Consider the following 22,962-nt stretch of genomic DNA (forward strand, 5'->3'; position numbering starts at 1 on the left):
TTGTAAACAAAACTTTCATCCTAGGTGATTGATTGTTCCAACATATATGATTTCTATTGACACATTATATATGTCATTGTCATCTTTCAGATTTTTATTTACTGGAGATAAACATTCCGTTGTAAATAAAAATCGCTTGCCAATTTTCAATTGTGTGATGAGAAACTGAATCAATTATTCTTTGGAATATTTAATATTTAAAAATTGCATATTTTACAAATGCTTATAGGTTGATTTTACAGAAAAGAGCTTAAAACAATAGTAATATTATATTATATTGCATTATATTATATTATATTATTGATCACAAAGAAAGAAGAAAAGAAATATCAAGTCAAAATTTTAATTCAGGCTTAATAAACTTATTATATATATATAATATATATATGTATATATATTATTACTGATTCAAAACATCTGATTATTCATTTAGCCTTACTGAATCAGTGAATTCCCGTAAGCGATACAATAAGGTTGCCGATCCTAGTATAGACCGAGATTCACGATTTTCTTTAGACCAAATGTTCTAGCGAAATTTGTGAACGACGTTCTAGTTTTCTGGTAATTTTAGCAGGTCGTTTATTGTAATTTTACCAATACATGAAGACACAATGACTTCATTTTAATACATGAATCCCTGTGTTCTCTGACTACTCTTGCCCTCTCCTTTTCATTCCTTCTAACAGGCATCCAACTGTCCGTGAGAAAGTCTTTTGTCCCTGATAGTCACAGAATGGTAGATATTTTAGCGAGTCCTCAACAGATCGTCAGTGATATAATATTTAAGAACATCTCCTATTAAAATTTCAAATATAGTCTTTGACAATGAATATATCAAAATATGCATAATAAGATGTCAAAAGGTGTAATTAGCATTACGTAACAATGAATTTAATACAATGTTTGTATTTCTGAATGAATGAAAGGAGATTTTGTTTTCAACAGTCGGTTTCGAACATGGTGAAACACACACACACACATTTGAAATAGATTAAATAACTGCAAGATGAGATATAAATATAGAAATACTATTTTTTTTAATTTAAATAACGCGCACAACTAGTTTCGTCTTCTTAGAAAACTTTATCGGGTGAATTACATGAAAAGAGATGAAAAAAAAAAAAAAACACCATTGCTATAAATCAAATTGCAAAGGTATTACTAACATTTGGTTTGAAGGCGTTCCGGACAGGGCTGCCACTCACATTTTTCGAAATTCCCCAGATTAGGGAAAAATTCCCCACGTAGAACTAGGGCTCGGATTTTTAGGTCGTAAAAAAGTGCAAAATATGCGTCTACATATACACTAAAAACATTTAAAACATCCAAAATATACTCTTAAATATGCGAAAAACTCAAACTACGCATTTAAAAATGTCTTTATTAATTTATAAATCTGCATGGTTTAATTAAAACGTTACACATAAATTAAAAACATAATATAAAATACAAAAAATCGATATTTAAATAGTTACCTACTAACTGACCAGAAAAATGACTTCAAAATTTGTCATTTTTTATTATTATTTTTTTCTTATTAATTCTCTCTTTCTCGTTTCGTGTAACAAAGTATGCTTTAATTTAAAATATTATAAGTTTATATTATACGAAGAAATACATGATTAGCTTACTTACTTTAACTCCCAAGAAGTACACGTTGCATTTTATCTCGCTAAGCACTGCTTTGCTAGGATTCTGTCTCCCACAGTTTCCGTTTTTAATGAATTAGCTAATTTTGTTTTTATACAATTCACTTGTGAAAACATTCGTTCCACAGATACAGATGAATGCGGCAGAATAGTAAGATTTGTCATAAAATATGACAGTAAACCATATTTATTATTATTCATGCCATCTTTTATGTCCGTCAATGAATGCCAATATCGAGGAATGTCAATATCTTTGGGAATTGATAGATCTGATGCTACGAGGCGATAACTTCTCCACTTATCATCTATTTGATTTAACCTAATATCATCAACAAGTGAGGGGAATTGAGCAACAAGAGGAATAATGGTAGATGGTGACTGGCTAGGGTCACTAGCAACTTTTGGGTCCCACATTCGTAATTTTGCAACAATGCTGTCTTCTTCTTCGTAGACAAATCTTTTCTTTGGAATGACTTTTAATGGGATTATATTGATGAAGTGAATATAATAAACAACTCTGTTATACCAACTAGTTTCACCAACTAAGACTGTTGGCATCTTCAGGTACATAACTAATGTAAGGCACTAAAAAGTAAAAAATCTGTTACAAACTATAATGAACCGATTCCAATTATATTAAACAAAGAACAGAGCCCGTACAATGCATGCATAGAGCGTCCATGATCTCACTTGTTCTTATTTAGGAACGTTCTATAGTTGGCACTGTAATTCAGTTCTGGCGAGTTGAAAGATCTAATAAGGGTCTTCCAGAGCACGGGGAAGATTAATCCTTGGTTCCTGTTAAGGTTTTGTATACAGCGGGAAAATGTTGTGGCCTCTTTAAAAATTCGAGATGAATTCTTTACATAGAAGTCCTCCTCTATGTAAGGGCTTCTATCCCACTCTATGGTATGGTTCATTCTTGAGAAATGAAAAGCTAACCCCGATTTTTTTCTCTGTTATTATTGACGTCACGTATGTGTTCGTTTTGCCTAATTTCAAGGCTGCTTGAAGTTTGGCCGATGTAATTCAAGTCACACGTGCATGGTATGTTATAAACTCCAGCATATTTGGAGAAAGGATTGCTATAACATAGGGTTGGTATAACATTGTTGTTTATTATACGCACTTGATCAACATAATCCCATTAAAAGTCATTCCAGAGCTTTTTTGGTCAAGAAAATTAAACGTTTTTTAACAAATCGTTTCTTTATTTGCGAACTAAGTTCCACAAAAACCTTTAAACAATCATTTTTAAATCTCAACAAAATAGAGTTATCTTCGAAAGGGTTTCTAATTATGGGCACCATTGCTCTACCACCGAATAAATATCATTGACATTTTATAGTTGCTTTGGTTTCTTGGATCAATTTCTGATAATTTAGCTGTTCTTAAAATCTCATCTTTAATGAAGCAACTAAGTAAATTGAGATAATGTGTTGATGCATTTAGGAGTAGTTGGTGTAACCTGAAATGCTCTGATTTAAAATCTATATTAAGTGTATTTATTTTTTCAAGAATATACTGACGGTAAAAAGCATTTGTCTGGTTCCAAGGTCAGTATTTTTTTTTATTAATTGTCAATTTTATCTGTCTTTGATTCATTTGAAAGTATATAAATGTTCTAAAACAGTTGATACCACTTTTTCCCTCAACAGCCACCTGGTTTGAGCAAATTTGGGAATTTTATGTTTAGCTATATCAGCAGCTTCTTGAATGAGTACAAAATCTCTTTGCCGCTTAGCACTGCGGGAGAAGTAGGAGGTTAAATCCTTTAAGAAAGCTTCTAAGTATGAGGGTAAAACACTGACTGCATGACTAGCGCATAGACCAAATGAATGACAAACGCAACCATCCCAAAAACAGATGGGACGTCATCTTTCAGCAGTTTCTTAAATCCACTGTTAACGCCCATCATGACAGAACCGTTATCACTACCAAACCCAATGATATTGCTAAGGGGAATGCCATGATCTAGCAGAAGAGTTTTGACAGCACTGTAAAGACTTTTAGCACTTCCGTTCTCTACATATACTATATCTAGTAATGCATCAGCTACATCTTTTTTTATCTGTATCAAAATACCGTACAACAACAGCCAAGATATGAGTGACGGAGATATCTGTACTCTCATCTATTATAATTGAAAAGTTTTGATTATTGCATATTTCCGTAAGTTGAGGCTTTTCATGGAATGATATTCCATCCTGAATAACATAAGAAAGTTTAATTTTCTTCATTGCCAACTTTCAAGCAATTTGGCTATCCGGAAATGCGCGTTTACACATCGTTACAAAATGATCAACATGAGAAAATGGGACTTATGCTCAGAAAAGAAGCTAGCAATTATTAACTCACTCCTAGCTAATTTTTTATCCTCTGTTGACGCTTTCTTATTAAGAAATTGAGTAATAACAGCTGTAGACTAAGCAGACTGATAATTACTTTGTGTTTTTGGCTGAATCTTTATGCTTTATTAGCGGAGATTTGTTTGCATTTTTAAATGTAATATTACAACACTTATAGTAACTGATATCTTTGCTGTTCACGTCTTGCTGCAGTCAATCTTTTAATTCAGGATATTTTAACCAATCTTCTTTAAATGCTTGAGAATACCACTTCTGTTTTTTTCTTTGATGGCTGCATATGGGTGGATTGGAAGTACCATAAATATGAAAATAAGTAAAAATATTGATAATTTAAACAATTTGTCAAACACTGTACAAGCACAAGGATCTCTAAGACAACACTGCAAGAGGTTGCGCTATATGTGTGTAACGATGTAAAATCTGTGTGATAAGAAAGAGAAAACGAAATCAGCACAGAGCAAAAAGTTTTATTTTTATCAGATTTATCAAACAAAAAATAAAAAATTCTTGAATATAATAGTAAAATATGACAACAAATATTAAAATTCAAACTTCTGTCCAAATTTCCCAAGATTTTGGGAGATTTTTTTTATTAAAAATCCCTAGGTCCCTAGGTAGCGGCTAAATTTCCTAGATCTTGGGGAAAATCCCAAGGAGTGGTAGCTGGTTCCGGATACCACACAGTATTGTTGGACACGTGCTGGTGTAATGATGACGTCACCGCCAAAGTTTAATAGCTATGGTTAGTGTTCAGATGTAATGGATTGACGACGGTTTGCTTAGATTCCACACTTCTTCTCGCGAGTTCGTCATAGCATCTAAAGAGGTGTTCTAATTTGTATCTGATTTCCAGATGAATGGATGAGTGATAGAATTTCTATCATTAGGATTAGCAGAATTAAGACGTGATTAGATAGTGCGCTATTCTGTCATACGTGATGTCTCTCCTATGCTCTCCGAACGCAATTTAATGAGTGTTTCAGTCTGACCAAAATGGGACATATTACAAATTTACGAAAGAAGGTGGGCAGTTATGTTTTGGTTTAGGTGTACAGAGTAAGAAACGGAGCTTCTACACAGCACTGTTAGAAATCAGGTTTTTAATTTCTTGAGAACTTTAGGTAACTTTGGAGAAACGAAGCTGAAATACAATAGAGTTATATAGCCTTTTACGCCATCTCTATCTTCAATATTGCTCGGAGAGTGATTAAATAGTAACTTTCTAATCCTTTAGAATGACCATTTTTCTGAACGGTTGTAAGAAGAAATCGTTCTTTGTTCATATCCTCTCCAGAGAAGAGGTGCTAGCGCACTATCTAATCACGTGCATAATTCTACTAATCATCATCATCATCATCATCATCTTCAACAATCATGGGTCCAATGCCCGTAGGTGTCTGCTGCCATCATGATATGATTCTTCCATTGCATTCTGTTTTGTGCGAGATGACTCAATTTGTGTATAGAGTTTCCACATCATTTGACGATGCCATAGCCCCATTCTCTGTTTGGTCTTCCTCTTTTGTTCTTTCCTTCAATCATTCCAAACAGCAACGTTTTTAATTTTCTCTCATCATTCATTCTACATATATGGCCAAATAGACGAAGTTTCCTTTAGATTATTTTCTGGATCAGGTTTTCTTTTGGTTGAATTCGTCTGTAGATTTCCTCAATGCTCACTTTCTGTATCCAGCTAATTTTCAAGCCCTTTCCATAGCACTTCCTCTCAGATTCGAATATCCTCCTTTCAGATTCTCTCAGGAGTACCCAGGCCTCGCATCCAGAGAGCATGCTGCTGAAGATATAGGTTTCTACAGCAGTTTAGTTTGCATCTTTATAGCTCGGCTCTTCCATATTTTGTCGTTGCTTTTAAAATAGTTGCTTCTCTGGCTATTCTAATTTTTATCTCTTTTTTGTGATCCAAGTCATGCGTCATGTGGCATCCAAGATATGAGAAGTGGTCCACATTTTCCAGTTGAAATCTGTCTATCGTAACTACTCTGTTCAGTAACTCCTGCTGTCCGAATATCATTGTTTTAGTTTTTTCAAAGTTGACATTTACTCCATATCTTTTTCCTTCTATGCATAGTGTTTGTAATGTCTGTTCCTGCCTTGCTGAGTCTTCTTCAATCAACGATGTCATCTGCAAAACAGAGCTAGTTTATTCTTATGCCATTTATTGAAATGCCTCCACCTTCTTCTTTAATCTTATCTAGTATTCTTCTCAGAGATGTGTGATGAAGATGACTGGTGATATTGTGTCCCCTTGTCTTGTGCCTTGACTAGTGGCAAACTAATCTCCAGTCTCATCTGCTAATCTAATTTTTGCTTGTGCTTGGCTGTTTATATCTTTCAGCAGCGGATCAATTTATTGTCCAAACCATAGGATTCCAAGACAGCCCATGTTATATTTTGGTCAATATTATCAAATGCTTTTTTCAAGTCCACGAAACAGCAATATATCTTTTTGTTCTTTCTTCGAGCTTTCTCTGGTATTAGTCTTTGTGCAAGTATTTGTTGCACTGTACTTCGATCTTGTCGAAATCCGGCTTGGTCGTCCGGACGATGTGCCTCCATATACCCCATCAGGCGCCCTTAGTATTTTCATCAGCACTTTGCCAAGATGACTCATTAATGCAATAGTTCTGTAATTGGTGCATTCTAAAGCACTGCCTTTCTTATGAAGAACAACCAAGACCGATTTTTTCCACTCTTCAGGACATACCCTGATCTACATATTTCATTACTTAGCGTATGTATTTTTTTTTGCAACTGATTCTACTGATAATAATGATAAAAATTCTGTCACCCGTTCAGTCATCTGGGACAAATCAAATCAGAAAATATTCTTAGATGCTATTACGAAATCGAGAGAAGGATTGTGGAATATAAGGAACTCGCCACTGCTATCAAACTTTGGCGTGCAAGAAATCATGACCGCGTGTACGTGCCTAACAATACTGTGGTATCCCGAACACATTCAAATACCTGCAGAATGTTGGCAATTTAATCCCTAGCTATATTTTTTTTATCTCTCTCTCTCTCTCTCTCTCCATGTAATGCACCAGATGAAGTCTTCCAAGAAAACAGAGATAGTTGTACGCATTATTTAAATAAGAAAAAAATTCTATTTCGTTTAGCCTAGTGGGCTGCGCGCTACGCAAACATATGCTGGGAAAGGAGTGCCTTAGGTTCGATACCCTCGGTGACGTGAGGAGTTGAAGGATCTTCCTCAGCCATAGCCAATTTAGCCGATCTTGGGAGTAGGCAGTAGGGTTTTATCCAGGAGTTTTTCATTTCGCAAAGCAGGCAAACCAGCCTTGAAAACTCAACACTACGCACATAGGATACACCGAGGTATAGGGATGACCACTTTCTCCTGTGAACGGTTTGAGTTCCGATGATTAATAAACCCTCGACACCGCAATGTATCGAGGGTTTATTAATAACCCCCCCCCACACACAGAAAGTATTTGGAAAAAAGTATTCGAATTATGCGCCATTCCAATTTCTAATCCTACCATATACATATATTCAGGGAGTGTCAGCGTAATTCTGGTAATAAAAGGTGGGATGTCTACATGTTTTGCATTGTAATCGATGTAAAAAGCCACATTCATCTGAAATGAGAGCCTTCCAACGGGGTAGTAGTTGGGTGTCATATCAGAAGTCTTTCTGTGGTTGACATTGCTACCCGTCAACTGTAGATGGCAAGCTGATGGTGCTATAACACCAAGAAATCTCGCCTACCCCAATGAGGCCACCGAGTCTCACTGGCTGAGATCGAAAAGTTCTGTTTCGGAATGTTCGAGCATCTTGCACCTCATCAGCAACGGATCTTATATTGAACCAGGAAAATGCTGCAAGTAATGCTGCAAGAAGTTCTAGCTGTTAGCGCTAGAACTTCCGCAGAGAGTTGTATGTCTTTGGTTACCACGGCAGAGCTGATGCGAACAAGCCACACATCACCTCTCTCTCAATGCCAAAAGGCATTTGTACTCATGTCTTTCACTCCACCTGTATCACACATGATTGGACAACGGTACTGTAGAGTGACGAATAACTCTTCCAAATATTTCACTCAGATGATCGTGTTTGGATGAGCAAATTACTAAGGTAACGGTTCCGGCAGAACTGCATCATTCCAACTGTCAAGATTAGCGAGGGGGCTCAGTAATGGTATGGGGATATTTCAGTTGGATAGGCTTGGTCAATTGGTGGACTTGCCCAAAAGCATGATATCTGAGGCTATTGGGCATTCTGGCCAACTTTTAGCTTCCGTCGCTATGGAAGTACTTCGGCACTAATCCTTGCATGTTTCAGTACTACAGTGCCCTCGCCATGGCCCACTGCACTACTTGTGTGAGAATGGTTTCCACAAGACAACGCGGAAGTGTTAGACTGACAAGTTCCGAATCCAGACCTCAACCCCATCGAAACATCTTTGGTATCGAATTAGAACGCTGAATTCTCTCCATACCATAGCGGCTGCCATATGTATAAACCTTTGCGCGAGGAATGGAAGAATATTTATGTTCGAAGTATCAGAAATTGGTTGCAAGTTCCCCGGAGGGTAATTGTTCTCATTGAAATCAAAGGTTGTCCCACTCGATGCTAGGAATGTTATTAAAACGCATCTTTTGACCAGAACTAGGTGTCCAAATACTTTTTTCAACATAGTGTATATCAGGTACGGAACTTAAACTCTATAACTAATAGGAGAAACTAAGGAAGAAAGGTTAATTTTTTCATTTCATTTACTGTCAGCCTAATAAGTCTAACGTCTGGTAATAGCCAATATCTTGACATTGATAAACTTAATTTTTGCTAGTGCAGGAGATTTAATCCAAATATACAAAATGCTATCTATGTGGAAAATGCATGTATGATATCCTCGGTTGGTTCCTATGACGACAAGTGAATGGGCAGAAGAAAAAGAAAAGGGAACCAGATCTTTAAGAATAAACCTCTCTGTCACTTTCACATGAGGGGAAGGTCTGTTAAATAACCTTCATTTGAAACGGCTTTTTAATGTTTCTCGCTTTTTCCATAAAATTCCAATATAAGCTTGTCCAGCCAAATACATTTGAAAGAACGGGCATATATTTATGTGCATGATAAATCACAATCATATGATTTTCACGAGAGTATTATGGTAATTCAGAATATCATATCAGTGACCCTCTCTGACATCTCAATATAGTAACCTTGATATTCACAAGACATCATGCTACTAGCTTTAGTTTCATTGAATCACGTAAGTGTTATTATTAGTAGTAGTAATAGTAGTTCTGGTGGTAGTGTTGGTGGTCGTGGTCGTGGTAGTAGTAATAGTATTTTGGAATATTCGAAGCATTTGGTATGGCATCACTACCTTGAAACTGAGATATAACAGTAGCCAGCAATTCACTTCAGATGCTGTTGTATCTTCTTATAAATTTCCCAGGTATGGATATGATGTATGGAATATCTTCGAATAACTCTCAGAAAAGTTTGTAACATTCATTCAGTTATACTCGTAAATAAACATATAATACTAAGCGAAAGTCAAACACAGATGCATTGAAGTACATCTTGTATTAAGTAATAATGATGATGTAATGAAGAAATAATTAGGCTGTTATTCATGTTTTCTGGCAAGAAAATATTTGCCAGAATTTGCTAGAGTTTTTAGTAATCCTCTTATTCAGAGGAAATTTTTCTAAGCTTTTTTCGACCGGTTCCCTAGTTAGTCAATCTCTGGAACGGGCAAGCGGGTTTTCCCCCCTGGAAAATCGGGTTTTTCGTCCCATAAACTCAAGAAAATCGATCTTAAAATCCACATTATATCAGACATTAAATATATTGTGTTAGAGTTAAGGACCACGAGATGGCGGCACTTGTTGAGCCGTCTCTCTTCACTGCGTGCCGCTTAATTAGTGATAGCCGTGGGCCAGTTATCTCTGATTGGTACCAGTGGAGATTGAACTGTCCACTCAGTCTCCAAAAGTTAGATAGGGCTAACACGGCCTCGCCTACTCTCTATACTGGAATAAAAAGGCGTTAGCTGATTTTTTTTCTTATTCAGATACACATAAAGAATTAGATTTTTTTTATTTATTTTAAAGGCACTACAGCGCTTTGCATGGATTTCTGGCTGGCCTCTCACCTATACCGACTGGGATGAAGGCGAACCAAAAATGAACAAAGGAGGAATACATTGTGCAGTTATGATGGTTAATGGTCATTGGAAAACGAGTAACTGCCTGGAAGATCGGCCGTTTATCTGCGAGGTATGGATTGGTAAGTTTCGTTTTGGAATGCAATATCAACTGCAGTTTAATTTCATTCGTCACTTTTCTTTTTCTGGTGTTAGTGTATCTGATTTAAAGATGTATTATTGTTCGCAATTTAAATATTCTATTGTATTTTAGTTTTAGAAGTAGTCCTGGAAAAGAAGAAAGCTATTATAAAAAATTGCTGACAAATAAGTCGGCAGATGCCCTAAAAGAATACAGAAAAATATAAGAGAACTAATCTATGTGCAAAATTAGCTAAACAAAAGTAATGGGAAGACTTGGTAAGAATATAGAAGATAGACATCAGAAAGGTGTCAAAATGTTTTGGAAGCTATTGAAGAAGCTTCGAAATGAAGGACATAGTACTGTAGAAGGAATCAAAGATGATAAAGGTGACAGGAAAATTGAAGATAATGATATCCTAGATGTCTGCAGTAATTACTTTGGAACCAAGCAGAGACAGAACCATACTAGAAAATGTTCAAGAGGAATGCAAAGTGGAGTATATATATATATCAATACGTGAGGGAGAAACAGAAATCAAAAAGTTATCAGAACCTATTACTATAAATAAAGGAGTAAGACAAGGCTGTGGCTTATCCCCAATCCTATCCATCATTTATATAAACAGAATCCTAAAAGAATAGAAAACAACTGTCAAAGATGGAATTAAATCAACAAATAATATACAGCTAAATACAGTACTTTATGCAGATGATCAAGTACTAATTTCAAATTCAGAAGATAAACTCCAAATTGCAACTAATCATCTAAATGAAATAGTAAAAAAAATTAAAATTAAAATCTCTGAAATAGTACAAAAAATTAAAATTAAAATCTCTGAAACAAAAACAAAAGCTATGGCAATGTGTGGAAATGGAAACACCATTCAAAACAGTCAAAATTATGCTTAGCAATAAAATAATAGAACACGTTACAGAATTCAAATACTTAGGAAATATAGTCTCGCAATGCAATACTGATTCATAATTGTAATCAAGACTCAAAATTTACAATAGAATGAATGCATAATTAAAAGAAATTTTGGAAACCAAATGACTCAAGAAACTCAATTAAGATTATACAATGTGACCTCTAAAACATCTCTCATGTTTGGAAGTGAAACTCGTTTCTCAAACAAAGAAACAGACAAAGATTGGAGGCAGCACCGATGAAGTTTCTAAGACCTCTCCTGGGACTCACTAGATTAGATAAAAAGAGAAACACAGAATAAGAGAACGATTAGGTAGAAAAACATCATATAATAAATAGAAGAATACCAGCAAAATTAGCTACACCACATAGAAAGGATGAATAACAATAAGTTTCCTAATCTGGCACTAGGATGTAAAGCTACAGGATGAAGAGACAGTGGACATCCAAGATTAAGATGGAAAGATCGACTTCATTTACAGATAAGGAGCAGGAACCTTTGGAATGCGATAAGAAGGTCGCATTCCCGATGATTGCAGCAGAGTTCTCATAGAAGAAAGGAATAAAACTGAATGCGAGAATTATAGAGGGATTTCTCTACTAAGTGTTACATAAAATTGATGCAAGCATATTTAAAACGAGACTGAGAAAATTTGTGGAAGAGAAACTTGGGATAAGGCCAGATGAAGGTTGTGAAGATCAGATTTTCACTTTAAGACAAATACGTGAGAATTCATGGGAATATGACTACGATCTGTGTTTAAGTTTTTCAGATCTCGAAATGGCATAGGACAAGGTGCCCAGAGAAAAGCTTTTCAAAACACTACAATCATATAGTTTGAATGGAACATTATAGAGCACACTACATAGCCAATAGTTTAGTTCTAAGATAGCAGTTAGAATTGAAGGAAATACAGGACGATGGTTTCATGTAAAATGAGGGTAAGACAAAGGATGCACATTATCAACATTTCTATTTATCATCTATATGGACCAAATTATGAAAAAAACTGTCTTTACTTTATGTACATGATTCTGTACTCCTACACACATCTAGTACACGTTTCCAGGATTTCTTAACTAAATTGAATAACAGTTATAATAAATGTGGCATAAAAACTAGCAATAAAAAGACCAAACTTATGACAAAAGACACGAGCATAGAAATCTTCAACTGCATTCTGAATTGAGATTCTGCAGAACAAGTAAAATATTTCAGCAACCTAGGTACAGTTTTTGGTGAAGGTGGCAAGTTAAATCTGGAAATAGACAGAATTAATAAAACTGGAAGGTTGGATAGCCAAATGAATAAAGTTATACGGAATAAGAGAGAAATTAGCCAAAATACAAAACTAGGAGAATAAAAGACAGTGCTCGAACTAATTTTAAGTCACGCATCTGAGAGTTTGGTGAGAAATAAAGCACTTGATCCAAGAGTAGAGACCACAGATATGAGGGTTCCAAGAAAAATTAGTGAGTCAACCGAAGGCATTAATGGCAGAATTATATTAAAAATTAAGATATTAGATAAGAAGGTGACATTCTTAGCATTCATGAATGTGTTTGCAGAGGTAATCGAGGTTGTATGGCCACTTAAATAGAATGGATGAATAAATGTTAGCAAAACAGGTGTTTGGTGGTACGATGGCAGGAATGAGACCCAGAGAAAGAAGATGTAGGTAGTTTAATAAGTCCGAAGTGCCTTAGAAGCCCTGAATGTTAGATAAGACGATATTTAAGTGCTCATTAGTAATAGATTGATTTGGAGGAAATTGTTGACAGGAGATTAATAATAACGTAAACTTCATCATGTAGTGCTGTCATTCTAACCTGTATATATATATATATATATATATATATATATAACGGCAAAACAATATACATAATTCTATGTGTATTTTTTTAAACTCGAATATGTGTTTTGAAGATATGTTACAAGAGCAAATATTTCGCACAACTAAACCTGAGAAATATTTTTCTGAATCTCTGTCAACAAGATTAAGAGACAATACAGGTGTGTGAATCTTTTGTTCTTATGTATTTAATCACGGACCACGACAGGTACAAGAACCTATAACACATCAGCGACATCTGTGTTATATTGATAAGGGTTGATAAAGAAGAAACCTATTGACAATCTTCGTAAAGGGATGAAAGTTGATATTGTTTGGAAACACATCATGGGAAAGCTGTTTGGAGGACAGAAGTAGATGAAATAAATGAGGAAGAGGAGAATCGTGTTCGACGAGTTTGCGATTACACTGTAAATGGATGTTGGACAGCAGTTGTTCATGTTTAAACAGTGCTAGCAGATGCCTTTTCTGCAAAGAGTTAGTAGGGCAATCACAAACTTCCATGCCCCTGGCAGTATTCGAACCAGCATTCTCTTGGATGGAGAGAAGAAACTCTAATCACAAATCCAACGAGTTCAGCTAGTAAGTTATTGATGGTTAGGTAAGATAAATGAATCGTACTGAATAATAATAATAATAATTATTATTATTATTATTTAATAGTAATAGTAATTTATGGATTGCTAAAATATTTACACATAGAATAGACAACTTGAGTGACATTGCAACTTAGAGTTTTACAGAATTCAGCTCTAAGTGCTGCATTTTCTACATTGATTTCAACTAAACTTTTTAATAGTATTTTGTTGCCTCTATATTATGTATTTACAACACATTCTTCTAATGTTAACAATGAAGATTATTCAGAATTTTTTGTATAATAATTTTTTTTGTTTATATAACTTTTTGATTATAAGAATAATTTATTACATTATTTTTTCATGTTACATAACAGTATTATAAGTAAAGGGGATAAAAATCCCTTATTGTTTTTCAGCCTGTATGCGAAACTAAGATCGAAAACTACGATCTAAACGTTTCATGCCGACGAACTGTCGGCTGATCCAAGCGTAAGTGACCACTTGGTAGTGCTACACCAAGGCAACTCGACCGTAGTTTTCGATCTTAGTTTCGCATACTGGCTGAAAAACAATAAGGGATTTTTATCCCCTTTACTTATCAACCTGATTCGCAGATATCGTGATATAGGAGTTTTTTATGTTGGATGGAATAATGTCTTTAACTTGGAAAAGTTTTGCTGCGATGATCCGGAGTTTGGTGTGTAGGTATTCTATATGATTTGTCCATTTAAGGTGGGAATCTATATAGAGACCGAGGTATTTTGCGTGTGTTACAGGTTTGATTTCGGAACATTGGCAGGTATTTTTGTTGTTAATGCAGCGGAATGTGTGACAGTGTATCGATAGTGATGCCCCGCATCACTATCAATATAAGGACAGCGTACTTGTTTTTGTCGAGAGCGTTGTTTATTGTGTCGGCGATGTGTCTTCTAATAAAGCGATGGTGCTTTTTGTTTTCTGAAAGCTGTATTGGTTTTGTGAGATGATGATGTTGTACTTCTGTAAATAGTTCTGTAGTCTGGTGTGTGTTATTTTTTCTAGAATTTTTGAGATGACTGGTGGTGTAGCTATTAGTCTGTAGTTCTGAGTATCGTTTCTTTTGCCGTGTTTGTATATTGACGTAATTACTGCAGTTTTTAGTTGTTGTGGAATAATGCCTGTGTCGAATATTATGTTCACGAGTTTCAAAAGTATTGGATTTATTTGTTCAAAGTGTGTTACAAGGTCTGTGAGTCATATTTTGTCTATTCCTGGAGTGGTCTTTGGTTTTAGTTGTAGGAGTGCTTCTTTCAGTTCCTGTTTTGTTACGGGTGGAAAATACATCGCTTGTTGTTGATTTTGTGTCGGTAGTTTTTTTGTTGGTCGTTGGTAGTTTTTTTTTTTTTTTGAGTTGTGCGATATTGTTTGTGAAAGCATAGTTGAATGAGTCTATTAGTTCCTCTTGGTTTGTGTCCTGACCGAGGCTTTTTGCAATAAAATCGTGTGCTGAAGTTTTCTTTTTTTTTTTTTTCGAGTTAATAACTCGTTGAGTGTAGTTCATGTTTGCTTAATATTGTCGTTATATTCCATGAATGTTTTGAAGTAGTAGCGTCTTTTTGCCCTACGAATTTTTGTTGCTAGTTGATTTCTTGTGTTATTCTGTAAGGTTTGTAAATGTGTGTTACTGGGTGACTTTTTAAGTTTTTTCCATAGATTTTCTTTTACAGTAACTCTATTTAGTATGTCGTCATTTATCCATGGATTGTTGTCTGTTTGTTGCCTCGTTTGTGTAGGCTTTGTTGCTTTTTTGTATATTTCTGTGAATTTTAGTTGAAATTTCTCGTATAATGTTACAGGATCATGTATTTTAAGTAGGGAATTCCAGTCTGTATTTTTTACATGGTTATTGACAATGTTCTTTAGTATGATCGAGTTTTGTCGACTTGTCTGGTGGTGGGAGGGAGAGTAGATAACGTAATAAAACGAAGTTGTGACAAAGTAGTGATTGGCAATTTGGACCTTAATTACTGATGATGTATATGTATGGATGGGAGTCCGTATATTGATATGATCAATGCATGATTGTGTTAGTGAGTTATTGAGTATTTCCTCTCTTGTTGGGGAGTTAATGGTAGGGTTTATGTTGTACTGACTTAGTATTTCAAGATATGTGTTAGTGGTTGAAGAAGCGTGGTCAAGAGTTTTAAGCGGCATCGAACCCTTGGCCAGGGTTCGAGGCCGCTTAGCCATGCTTCTAACTCATGAAGAAACCTGAGCGGATTATTATCTGGGGGTCTGTATATTGTGTTTATTGTGTATTTGATGCTGTTGTGGCTATTTGTGATTGCCAAAATTAGTGTTTCCGCATGTTCGAAATGAGTTTGTTTTTCAGTCATTGTATTTTTCTTTGATAAATGCCACGATGCCACCTCCTCTTTTGATTGAGCTACATAAGTTTTAGGTTTGGTAATTATTTATGTTGTATGCGTAAATTTCTGTGTCGTTCATTGCAACTCCGGTCAGTATTAGCGCATCTATGTTTATCATGGTATAATTGAGCTGTGTTATCAATGTAAGCCAGTGTTTTTTTATACTTCTTATGTTTGTGTTTACGATGGTGAAGTTAGTTTTGGTGGAAATGTTGTCTGACCATTTCTTCAAAGAGTTAAAGATCTTGAAGTTTTTGTTGTCTGACTGGATATGTTCGCCCATGTTTTAGATCTCCATTATATAGCTTTTATATGATTTCTAATCTTATTCTTAAGGATGTGAAAAGTTAGTGTTTTATATTGGTAGGTGTGTAAGTGGGATTCACTTGTAATTGTATACCCGAGTGTTTTCATTCTTTCTCATAAATATCTGTGAATTCTTAGTCCACAGGAACTTGTAGTTTTCTCTGTTTCTGTCTTCCTTGCTTGTTATAAAAGATTTTTGAAGTATGGAGTCCAGTGTTCCGTTATATAGATTGGTGTTGGGAGTTTATTATCAGTTAGGATCGTTGTTGTCGGCCTTGTTTTCTTGCTTGCTGCAAGAATGGAGTCTCTCAGACTTCTGTTGATAAAACGAGCGATGATTGGTGGCAGTCTCTCTTTGTTTTTGTGTGGGCCTCTGTTAATAGAGATGATGTCTGTGGTTGCGATTTGAGTTCCAATTTTGCTGCCGATCAGTTGCATTATGTTGCTTAAATCTCCTGTATTTTATTTCGTTATTCCCTCAATTTGAAGATCTTTTTTCTTTCTTTTTGTAGCATGTGCTCCATTTGACACTTGAGTGTGTTTACTTCTTTCCGCAATTCTTGATTTTCGTACTGAAGTGTTTCTTGCATTTCTATCGCTACCGTTAATTTTGTCTTTATTTCTCTCAAGGTTCCTAACATTTCTTCAGAGGTCTCGTTATTGAACTGTATGTAACGTTCATACTCTTCAAAATTTTTGTTGATTTGTTCCATGTGTGTATTTAGCAAGTCTTTCACCATGAGTTTAAATGAATCAAAGTTATCTGTAATTTTAGGATCAGGAAGCGGCTTGCCTTGATGTGCGTCATTACTTTTTTTTGGTGTCTGGTCTTTGTTCTTCATTTTCTCACGGCACTGTTGACATCGCCATCCGGTCCGTTTCGCAGCTCCTTTTGCTTTCCACGTTTTCTGAGATCCCTGAACAGTTGAAGTGTTGTTTTTTGTTACATCCGGAACAATGCAGCCCATCCCTTTCATCGCTTAATGGCTTATTGCACTTGTTACAGCTCATTGGGCTTGACCTTAGCTGTCTTGGTGACCTTTAGCCTTTTTTCCCGTTAGCGACCATAGTGCGACTTTTAAAATGGCGACGTCCTTTGTTCTTCGTTGGCTGGTGACTGCAGTAACTCTATGAACTTCCAACACTGAAAATTTGAATATTACTTATCCGATTTTGATGATTTGAACGTTCCTGTCTTCAGCGTGACTAGTAGATTTAAATAGCAGCACTTTCAAGTTAAAAACATTAGTTAAAAAACATTTTAAACCTATAAAACCAGGAGCAGCGATAAAGCGTACGTGCACCCGTTTACCTACATAGCACTCTCTGAAAAAAAAAAAAAAAGAAAAAGAAAATAATAATAATAATATTTTTATTTATAAGACAATTATTTGCATATATATATAATAAACATTTCTCGAGTTGCATTCCAAAATGTGCAATAAAGTGCTACATACATGTTCTATTTCTAGAACGATTTTCATCTACTAATTAATTACTTTATTTTATATGTACTTAATTAATTTAGTAATTGGCAACACTTAATTAAGATAACTTAAGATAATTAGAATAAAATGTTGAAGATGGATAATTAATGACAATAATAATTTTTATACTTAATAATTATAATGGTTTATTATTATTGTTTTGAACGATTGTTTTTGTAAGATTATATTTGATTTGTAGGATTTTTTTAGAGTGTACGGTTCAGCAGCGATTGTAATAATATCATTAAAATCTGCAGAAAGTGTCATAAAAAATATAATAACTCGTATATAATTACTACTACTACTACTACTACTACTACTACTATTAATAATAATAATAATAATAATTTACCTTCATATTTATGAATTTAGGGACACAAAACACACGTGTTGAAAAGATTATTTTACTGATTAATAATAAAATAATAACTTGACGTTTGTTTTTATATCTTTCACGTCTATTGTTTTTTTTTTTTGTGATCAAATGGTAATCGGTTTGATTAATCTCCGTTATTTTCTATAGTTCCAGCAATTTCTAATATAAGCACGGCAGTATCTGGTTTAGAGAACGGAGAAGAACCCAATGTTGCAGGTGAGTATATATGTTTTTGTTCTTTTTTCGCAGATTTCTTATGACTGCCTTAACTTAAATAAAGTTCTTTTGCTCTATAGTGTGCCGATTTTTCATACCCCCCCGCCCCAACAACAACCGTAAGCAGTTAAATGAAAAGAAATTACATGTTCTCTAACTAGAAACTCTATGTGCTCCTGATGAAGTTGTGATGCTCTTCGTATTTCTCTCAGTATTCCGTGTGCCCTCACAAGAATCTAATGGTAAAACGAACGGAAGATAATATCACCGTAAAAGTGCGATTTCGTCTTTCTGTTACAGATAGATTTCTTGGCTCAGCGGAAATATCTGCGTGTTTCTGCAATCCCGAGGGCAATTCTATCTGTAATATCAATCTTATAATGAAATGCGATCCCAGACTAACCATGATCTAAGAATACAGCAGTTTGCTTACAAAAAACAAAACAAAAAAATAATAATAATAAAATAAAATAAAATAAAAATCTGTGTCCATTTCTACACCAGAAGATCGTTTCAAGAGTACAATTATTTTCATATTTTTGTTCCGAATGCTGATTGAATCATATATTCGAATCGTCTGGGAGAATGGCATTCACCCAGAAAGGGACAGTACGATGTGTCCATTGAAAAAGAAAATAATTCACTGGTAATTATATTCCCCATCCCCTTATTCGACCTAGCATTCACATCTCGAGTTATGTCAGTTTTGAATATCTCGCTTTATTAAGATGCATTATTTCAAGTATCGTCGGAATAAAATTCTTTCCAATATGAAAAATAGTGTAACTAGAGTTCATCTTAGAAGTCGAGCATTCCTACATGTGATTAATGGTCCTATCACCCATAAAGACAGAAATGACGTTGTTGTAATATCTTCATTATAGTCTCTCTTTTTCTCTCATTCAATCCTGACTCTATTACTACATTTTATGGTATCACATTTTAGCAGTTGCGGCCTTCAGTATCTTGCAGTGTACGAAGACTGATCGTCAATCACATACTCGTCTGAGAATCATGTTATTATTTTTCTCAATTATCTAAGAAATAAAATCCTCAGCATTGATAAATCAACCGTCTAAGAAACTTCGATAACTTAAGATCATTATTGAGAAAATGTTGAAGATGGATAATTAATGGGAATAATAAATTTTATACTTAATAACTATATTTTTTTATTTTATTATTGTTTTGTAGGATATTGACAGACTTTTGGAACATTTGGTTCTGTTGGCTAACATTAATATATATATATATATATATATATATATATATATATATATATATATATATATATATATATATATATATATATATATATATATATATATATATATATATATATATATATATTTTACTCCTTCTCCCAAGTAAACAAAACAGTTTACTTGGGAGAAGAAAATACAGTTTGAATGACTATAATACAGAGAATAAAAAAGAATAAGGTTTAATCGTGAGATTAAAACTACTAGATTCGTTGAAAAAAACAACTTCTTCAGGTGTCAAATACAAAGAATTATATACAAAATAACAGAAACATTGTAAAATATCAACAACAGATCTAATATAAAAAACTGTAGTACAGTTTAAAAAGGAAAACGTGCTAAAGTTCCAATTGAAGTTAACTACGTGCGTGAGCTATCTCGAGAGCGCCAATACTGGAGAGTAGAAATGTGCTCATCAGATAAATTGTAGCTGATGGGTTGAATCGAGGGATATTTCTTTAGATTCGAGTATCCTTCTCTCGAGTTCATCATAACAAGTATGTATATTGGACATTTGTGACCAGTCTACGAGGTGTTGCGGCCTTCATCGGAGTTTATAGAGAATAGAACGTGGTTTGAGAGAGCGCTGGCTCGGGTCCTGTTGTAGGATATGTCTCTTTTGTATTCTTCAATGCGTAAAAGGACTGATTTAGCAGTCTGACCATAGTATGGTTCCACATTCAAAAATGATCTTGTAAACTCCTGAATACTGAAGAGAAATATGCTTTACTTTAGATCTACTAAGTATGGAGCGAAGTTTAAGAAACGTAGTGAAATATGTTTTAATGTTGAACTTCTTAAGAATTTTTGCCAGTTTGGGAAAGAGGGAGCTGATGTATGGCAAAGATATATATGCTCTTGGGGAAGAAGAATCTTCAATAGCAGGTAAACGACGGTGAGAGAGAAATTTTTCAATGTTCTTAAGAGTGAAGCCATACTTGAGAAAGGTCCTTTTTAGTAAATTAAGATCATTTTTAATCTCCGTTTCGACTATTAATAAAGATCTGGCTCGATGTGGTAGGGTTTAAATAATACCAAATTTCTGCCGAGGGTAGTGACGGGAGGAAGCATGTGTGCGTGCTTATCTGTGTGTGTGCGGGTTCCTCTAAAAATTGAGATTTTCATATTTCAGAGCATCTTGTATGTTTTAAGTCCAAAAAAGCAAGACAGTTGTTGGATTCTTGTTCGCAGGTGAATTTAATTTTCTGATGAAAGTTGTTAAAATGATCTAGAAAAATATTGAGGTTGTTTAGACCGTGTTCCCAAATGAGGAAAACATCATCTATAAAACGGTACCAGATTTGGGGTTTAAGTGTTGAGGAATTAATCGCCTTTTCTTCGAAGTCTTCAAGAAATATATTAGCTTATTTACCGAGTAAATATGAACTCCGATATATATATATATATATATATATATATATGGCAAATACATTACCAAAGGTAAATAAGTTTTTTACCTTTGGTAATGTATATTAGGGTTACCAAGTAATTTTATAAACTTGTTTATTTTACTCCTAATCCCAAGTAAGCAAACAATTAAGTTTGCGCCTGAACGTAGTTCAAGTCTAAAGGTGATGCAACACCAGGGCAACTCATTGTAAAGGTGGGTAAAAGCTCTGATCACTATTCTTAGTATTTTCCATAATGTAAAGCACATCTCACTAAGAGATGTATACTGCAATACATTGTGGGTGGCTTCACTATCCAGACCGGTTTCAACCTTTTTTGAGGTCTCCTCAGTGAGTAGCTAGACCTTAAATACCAAGGTTTTAGTAATACAGAGCCTTATCAACTTTACCTATACAAGTTACTACAAGATGTTTTTATTTTTTATAAAAATTTCTGGAGAAGATATAGACCCTAAAACCTTGGTATTTAGGGTAAAATAAACAAGTTTATAAATTACTTGGTAACCCTAATATACATTATCCAAGGTAAAAAACTTATTTACATCTATACCTCCTCAAGAGATTTTTCTACAAAATAAAAACACCTTGTAGCAATTTCTATAGTTAAAGTTGATAAGGTTCTGTATTACTAAAACCTTGGAATTTAGGATCTAGCTACTCACTGAGGAGACCTCAAAAAAGGTTGAAACCGGTGGGGGGCTATTATGAGTTCGCTCTCTTAAGGTTTTTGCATTAAGGAACAGTTTGAGTCTCCGGGGAAAGTGTTTTCCGGCACGGCCCGGTGAGGGGCTTTGTCGGTGAATGCTTTTCTTCGGAATATGAGCGGTTCTGCTCGGTGGTGGTGGTGGTGGTGGTGGTAGGTGGAAGGCCATCACTGAATGGAGCCAACGCTGATATGGACGGTCTTTCGCCCACTATTGAGTGGTCTAGGGATCGTCCGAATGTTTAGAGACGGCTTTACTTATCCATAAGGGTGGAAACCGGTGCGGGTAAGATCTGGCTTTGAGAGGCTCCGCTTGGAGGTAGTTTTTTGCCTGTCTCTGAGTGGGGGCCACCGTTGAGATTATGGCTCTGCGTGGGGGTGGGGCGAACCTGCCACTGGGTAGAGCCAATACTGAGAAGTTCTTCTCGGTGACGGGGTAAGCCTGTCACTGAGTGGAACAACGCAGATTTGGACGTTCTTTCGGGATCGTCTTATTTTTAGATCCCGTTTCACTTTTACATTAAAAAAAAAAGGTTGAAACCGGTCTGGGTAGTGACCCCACCCATAATATATTGCAGTATATATCTCTTAGTGAGATGTGCTTTACATTATGGAAAATGCTAAGAATAGTGATCAGAGCTTTATCCACCTTTACAATGAGTTGTCCTGGTATTGCACCACCTTTAGATTTGAACTACTTTCAGGCGCAAACTTAATTGTTTGATTACTTGGGATTAGGATTACAACAAACAAGTTTATAAAATTACTTGGTAACCCTAATATAATATATATATATATATATATATATATATATATATATATATATATATATATATATATATATATATATATATATATATATATATATATATATATATATATTTGTCGTGTACGGATCGGTAGATATTTTAATAATATCATTAAAATCTGCAGAATTTGTCCTTAATAAAATAGTAGAATTCGCATATTAATATAATAATAATAATAATAATAATAATAATAATAATAATAATAATAATAATAATAATAATAATAATAATTTACAGTTAATACTTCATAATTACAGAAAGTAAATAATATTGTTACATGTTGTAGTTTACATAATACTTGTAATTTTAAATTAGTCGTTTAA

General features: G+C 34.6%; 1 protein-coding gene and 1 long non-coding RNA gene across 2 annotated transcripts in view; one reads left to right on the forward strand and one right to left on the reverse strand.

The window, feature by feature from the left end:
• LOC150110336 (macrophage mannose receptor 1-like) overlaps positions 1–22,962 on the forward strand; it is a 117,340-nt gene that overhangs the window by 88,665 nt on the left and 5,713 nt on the right. Inside the window, exons 21-22 of the mRNA XM_090398956.1 lie at positions 10,126–10,300; positions 18,388–18,456. Coding sequence (XP_090255082.1) covers positions 10,126–10,300; positions 18,388–18,456 — 244 coding nt within the window. The remainder of the gene's footprint in view (positions 1–10,125; positions 10,301–18,387; positions 18,457–22,962) is intronic.
• Positions 1–22,962, reverse strand: part of LOC150110337 (uncharacterized) — a 108,833-nt gene that overhangs the window by 66,200 nt on the left and 19,671 nt on the right. The window lies entirely within an intron of this gene.

Source organism: Typopeltis vanoorti, chromosome 1 (genome assembly GCF_054136105.1).
Source record: "Typopeltis vanoorti isolate ZY-2024b chromosome 1, IOZ_Tvanoo_1.0, whole genome shotgun sequence".
NCBI classification, from domain to species: domain Eukaryota; kingdom Metazoa; phylum Arthropoda; class Arachnida; order Uropygi; family Thelyphonidae; genus Typopeltis; species Typopeltis vanoorti.